Source organism: Nuphar pumila, chromosome 6 (genome assembly GCF_984573655.1).
Source record: "Nuphar pumila chromosome 6, dmNupPumi1.hap1.1, whole genome shotgun sequence".
Taxonomy (NCBI): Eukaryota; Viridiplantae; Streptophyta; class Magnoliopsida; order Nymphaeales; family Nymphaeaceae; genus Nuphar; species Nuphar pumila.
This window is the reverse complement of record NC_143254.1, coordinates 94,856,879-94,863,447: the sequence shown is the minus strand read 5'-3', so window position 1 is coordinate 94,863,447 and position 6,569 is coordinate 94,856,879. Positions and strand designations below refer to the sequence as shown.

General features: G+C 43.2%; 1 protein-coding gene across 1 annotated transcript; it reads left to right on the top strand.

Annotated features, from left to right (window-relative positions):
• Window positions 1-577: 577 nt before the first annotated feature.
• On the top strand, window positions 578-2,038 carry LOC149835245 (flotillin-like protein 6). The gene has a single exon (XM_090009547.1). It carries the CDS (start codon window positions 578-580, stop codon window positions 2,036-2,038), a length of 1,461 nt encoding a protein of 486 aa, XP_089865673.1.
• Window positions 2,039-6,569: the final 4,531 nt, after the last annotated feature.

Below are 6,569 nucleotides of genomic sequence, written 5' to 3'. Positions count from 1 at the left end.
ATTTGCATTTTAAAAAGCTCAAAAGTCAACAAAACCACGTGGCATTCATCCAAAATGCAAACAGACGGCCACGATGTCCGCATGAGCAAAAACGCTCATTTTCAGCATGACCTGATCTGCTTCCCGCTTAAGCACCTTCACTTTCACGTGACCGAAGAACAACTCAAGTGTATTGAATGTTGATCTGATTGGAAATTATTATTGAGAAGTTTAATATTCAATGAAATGGAATTCCAAAGTCTCCACTTTTGGCGTTATTTTATCTTTGTCATCATCTCTCTCTTGGCTTCTTTGAATACTCTCTAGCCGCAAAACTGGCATTTTCATGGAGAGAGAGAGGTCCTTAATTAATGCCTTCACGCGGTTTCTGAGAGAAAAATAAAGAAGAACGCAAAGATCAAGTATATCTTTCTCAACAAGTTGCATGAATGCTTATCTCATCATCTATATAAGCCATATGTCACCATTCATTCCCATCCAGTTTTTTCTGATAAACATCTCTTGTGTTCCATTACTTTCTGTCAAATTCCTATATATACAAGACACCCAAATCCTGCAGTAGCAAAGGCAGCCTAGGATGCGGTACAGAGTAGCCAAGGCTTCTGAGTACCTGGCCATTACAGGTTATGGTATTAGAGACATCAAGTTAGCAAAGAAAGCATGGATCCTCCCTGGCCAGTCCTGCATAATCCTAGATTTGTCTCCCGTGAACTACACCTTCGAGGTGCAGGCCATGAGTGCTGAGAAGCTCCCCTTCATCCTTCCGGCCGTGTTTACGATCGGCCCTCATGTTGACGACATAGAGAGCCTCCTCAAGTATGCCAAGCTCCTCACTCCACATGACAAACTCTCTAACCATGTTAAGGAGATGGTTCAAGGGGTCATTGAAGGAGAGACCCGAGTGTTGGCTGCCTCCATGACCATGGAAGAGATCTTCAAAGGGACCAAGGAGTTCAAATTAGCAGTGTTCTCCAAGGTGCAATTGGAGCTCAACCAATTTGGCCTTTCGATCTACAACGCCAACGTGAAGCAGCTCGTCGACGTCCGTGACCATGAATACTTCTCATATTTGGGCCAGAAGACGCAGATGGAGGCAGCCAACCAAGCCAAGGTGGATGTTGCGGAAGCAAAGATGAAGGGTGAGGTTGGTTCCAAGCTCAGGGAGGGGCAAACACTTCAGAATGCTGCAAAAGTGGATGCAGATACCAAGATCTATGCTACTCAGAGGCAAGGAGAGGGAACTATGGCCGAAATCACCATGAAAGCAGGGGTGAAGATCTTTGAGAACGAGCGCGAGGCCGAGGTTGCCAAGGCCAGTTCCGAGCTCGCGACCAAGAAGGCAGAATGGACTCGGCAAGCAAAGATTGCAGAAGTGGAGGCCAACAAGGCCGTCGCTATCCGGGATGCAGAGCTGCAGCAGGCTGTGGAGATGAAGGCGGCGGCGACAGAGACAGAGCGGCTGCGGGCACAGTTGCTGAGCAAGGCGAGCGTCGAGCTCGAGACAAAGATGAAGGAAGCGGATTCGGTGTATTATCAGAAGAAGAGGGATGCTGAAGCAGTGCTGTTTCAGAGGGAGAAGGAGGCTGAGGGGAGGAAGGTGGCCGCCGAGGCCACGCTTTTTGCGAGGCAGCAGGAGGCAGAGGCAGAGCTTTACTCGAAGCGAAAGGCGGCCGAGGCGAGGGTGGCAGCGGCCGAGGCGGAGGCGTACTACGTGGGGAAGATGCTGACTGCATTAGGAGGTGACTATGTGGCCTTGAGAGATTACATCATGATCAAGGAAGGGGTGTATCAGGAGATTGCTAGGGTCAATGCTGGGGCTGTGAATGGCTTGCAGCCCAAGATCAGTGTGTGGACTAATGGAGGTGGTGCTGAGGGATTGGAGAAGGGTGGTGTGGGTGCATCAGCAGCCATGCAACAGGTTGCTGGTGTTTACAAGATGCTGCCCCCATTGTTTGATACTGTGCATGAGCAAACAGGTATGTTGCCACCCTCTTGGATGGGCAGTTTGAAGACCTCCGCTGCTGTAACCGAGCAATGACGGTTCTTGATATGTGATTATGTTTGTGTGAGTGTTTGCGGTGTAATGTTGGTCATTTTTACTGTTCAGAACTCAGTTGTTTAATAATGCAGAGTTGCGATATATGCAATCTCCTGTTGATAAATGTGTACAATAAAAATTATTTGATCAATAATCCTGTACTTTGCAGACTATGATTCTATGTTGGTAAATAGTATTGTGAAAACCCAAATATTGCTTAAATGCACACATGCAGGTAGGGGTGGCAAAATCTGACACGACCCGCCAACCCGCCAACCCGCTTCTTAGTCGGGTTCGGGTTTGGCTTAAACATGTTCGTGTCGTAAAAGGGTCGACCCGTCTAACCCATTTATTAAACGGGTCGGGTTCGTGTTAGGAGTATGCCAACCCGCCAACCCGTCTGACCCGTTTAATAAACGGGTTAGGCGGGCGGGTTGACCCGTTTACCCAAACCCGACCCACCTGCCAACTTGTTTACTCGACCCGACCCGCCTGCCAACCCATTTACCCGAACCCGACCCACCAACCCGTTTACCCATTTACTCGAACCCGACCCGCCAACCTGCCCACCAACCCGTTTACCCGATCCGACCCGTTTATTAAACGGGTTAACCATGTCGTGTCGGGTTACCCGTTTAATAAATGGGTCGGGTTCGTGTTTGCCACAACCGACCCATTTAATAAATGGGCCGGATTCATGTTGAGGTATGCTGACCCACCAACCCGCTGACACTACCCGCCAACCCAACCCGATTGCCACCCCTGCGTGCAGGTGGCATCAAGGGGGCGTTTGGATGGCCGGATATACACCCTGCGTGGGAAGCAGATCAGGTCATGCTCATGCGGACATCGTGGCCGTCTGTTTGCATTTTGGATGAATGCCACATGGTTTTGTTGACTTTTGAGCTTTTTAAAATGCAAATAAGATGGGCACGATGTCAGCATGAGCGAAAACGCTCATTTTCAGCATGACCTGATCTGCTTCCCCCTGCGTGAGCCCCATGCCCCCACTATAAAACACAGGACGTGAGTGTCACCACAGAAAGGCGGGGAACGTATGTGTTGCGGCCCATTTGTCCCAGAGAAAGTTGTCTAGGACATATTGTCCTGGATGACTTATCCACGGTATCAAACGAGTGCCCATGAAAATTTCGTTTTAATTAGAGTCCCAATTTTCACCTGATATTTAAAAGCGGCCATTTTATGCAGCGGCGCTGCATGTTAAGCATGCAGCTGCATAACTTCATGTAACGTCGACACATATCTCGAGAAATACCAAGATGAATGGTTGTTAAGCATGTCGCTGCGTGCCAACCATGAAGCGGCACTTCATGTAAAGTGAAGTCAATTTAAAAAGAAGTTCCATCCTTTCTGAAAAGATATTTGTGGACCGACTTTTTACTGACACAACATGTAAAGTGGTCGTTAGCTACCGTCAAAACTGTGGTAAAGACCAAAAGAAATCGCAGCTAAATATACATAGCGAAGATAAAAATTAACCGCGGCTAAAGCTCTATGCCCTCAAAATCCAAATTCTTGGGGGTGGAAGTGGAAACTGTCAAATAGAGGCTTCAATTGGAGCAACTCAGTTTCACCATGAGTTTTGTATAACAAAATTATTAAACTGACCCTGTCTCATAATAAAATAGGCAGAACACCCCTTTTCGGACCATGGGCCAAAAAACTGACACCCTATATGTATCTTAACCATGAAATTGGCTTAAGGTCTTTGTGTGACAGTTTTAAGTGAAAGTTAGGACTAGAAATGTCGTCTGAGAAAACAGGGTTATGAAAGGAGTTTATCCAAGTGCTTTCATAACTTGTATTTGCTTTGGCTGCACGCCAATGGTACAAGGATTATACTTGGCGTTTCAGATTTTTCCCTGGCTGGCTGTCCTTTCCCCATAAACCTGTAGAAGCCACTGGATTGGGTTGGCCTTGTATCGATCTCCAACAAGGATCTGCCCTGTATTGGCAGCTCTAAAGATGGTCAGGGACACGAATGAAGTGTTCACAAGCACTAGACATGATCACCTCTCACATCTTGTACCCACATCTACAATCAGTACATTCACCATGTTCTTGTTATCTTTTTAATAGCATTTTGCCTTCGTTAAAAAAAAAATACTAATAATGATAATGAAGACGAACCCCCCAAGTGACAAATAATGAACAGTGTTAAACACCAATGCAGCTCATCATTGAGAAAACCAAAACTCGATAATTATCCTTCTAAGTCTTAGAAGAAGATTTGAATCCTAATTAATTCCTTAAGATCAACTCCTTCCAAGCTGTGCCCCATGTTTCACCAGACTTTGAGAATCCACCAAGTTGTGCTTTCACATTATTAAAATCCAGCCTCTATGCAACTGCAGAGAATGTGAATCAGAGTTGTCATTCTTAATTATAGGATCTCATGTTTCCCTAGTCAACGATATGGATTTCTCAAGTCTCTTTTTTATTGGCATTATTCTCTCCATTAATTATGTACAGGTTTTAGTTTGACTTCACTTATAATTGTGCCTCAAATAAAAAAAGTGACACCAGCAGGTATGTCGGCTGAGCCAACACAACTAGGTCTTTGTGCCGGGTAGGGGTTGCAAAGGAAACTAATCTTGGATCTCAAAATACATTGGGAAGTCAGATCGGTTCGGATTATAGACAGCCAAATTTTGCAAGGATTCCTTAATCTAACCTGTTTTGCAACCCTAGTGCCAGGGTGCAGTTTCTTCAGGTTAATTATAAATAAAAATATTATAATAATAATAACAATAGTAATAATAACAACAATTACACCAACAAAGGCTTAGCTTGTTTGGTAGGAGCTGTTACTTCACGTCACCATATGCTGGGAAGTTGCAAGTTCAAAACCCAATGGTATGTTGTGTAACTGGTGGGGGTGTGCCTATACCCCCCCCCCCCCCCCCCAAAAAAAAAAAAAAAAAAAAACAACAACAACAACAATTACGATATAAAAAAATATCCATGACACATGCACCAAAATGCATCGGCCCACCATCACCTATTTTTTGTTGAAATTCTCTTCTTCTTCTTAATATAGTCAAGCTGCAAAATTGGTTTTAATGGAAATGAAAACGAATATATATGGCCGATCCAAACAAGGCGTTGTCCTCCAAAACGTGTAAACCCTGTTCTTTGAAATTTTGCTTGTGAAGTCCTCACCATGATAATGTCTAAATATGGGTCTATCATTGCCATGGGCCCAACATGACACCAGCACTTACTCAAGTCAAAGATGACACATAAGTAGGTCGCTGGAGTTGGGAGTCTTGGTAACTTGCACTACAAGGATGAGGGTCAATAACGGTGACTCTTTAACAAGAAAAAAACTCGCCTTTATTGATCAAACAATAACGATAAGAGTTTTGTCCTTACTAATTGATAGGTAATAGTGCTGATATAAATATCGCACCGTTATTATTCTACTACAACCATGAATCTCGTTATTATTGATTATCAATAATGTCGAGTTGGATCAAGCCTTTAATGCCTTGCCCTTGCACACATCTTGTTGTTAAAGACATATTTATAATGGTGACATCTGGATATCATCGTTAAAGATATGTTTATAACACCGAGATTACTTGGCCGTTAAATATTATCATTAAAAGATTTTAGCAACTATATTTAATGGGCAAGAGATCTCGCTGTTATAGATCAATGACGATGAGATTTAAATCACGTCATTATAAGGTTTTACTCTATAATGATGAGAGTTATATGATCGTTAAAGACACATATATATCTATATATATATAACGATGTGATTATCTGTTGTTAAATATTACAGTTAAAACACTTTAACAACAATATATAACGGTTACAAAATCTTGTTAACAACGATATCTTGATCGTGTCATTATATGTTTTACTTTATAACGACAACCGTTATGTCATCATTATACAGTCTTATTTGAAAGGGCCCGACGGGCCCTTTTTATATTTTTCTCTCTCACTCTCTCACTCTCTCTGTGCAGACCACTGCTGGACTGTCGGCTACCACCTCAAATCCTCCTCCCTCCTCTCTTGATATCTCTCATCATGGGTTTTTTGAGATCTCTCTCTCTCTCTCTCTCTCTCTCTCTCTCTCCGACGAGTACCCCAACAATCCGGTGAGTGAGTCTCTCATCAGTCATTACCTCCTCAATCTCTTTGAGTTTGCGAGGAAGCCATTTTCTCAAGCAAGCAAACCCTAACTCCACTATGTGGTTTTCTTCTTTTTCCTTCAATATTTTTTTTTTAGCCCTTAAATCTCCAAGTCAAATGGTTAAGGAATAATGAGAATAAAATTTATTGTTCCTTAAGAAGCCCTAACTCCAGACCTAACAACCAACCTCTTAGTGTGTTTTCTCATTAGGCTACGACGTCGAATCAGTTGTGGTGGCTGAGAATTCCTCACTTATTTGATAAATAATTTTGTTAGATATTGTCTTTGCAGCATGCATATTTGAAAGTCTGTGGTTTGAGAAATTAAAATGTTATTGTTAATGAAGCCATAGAAACAGAATGT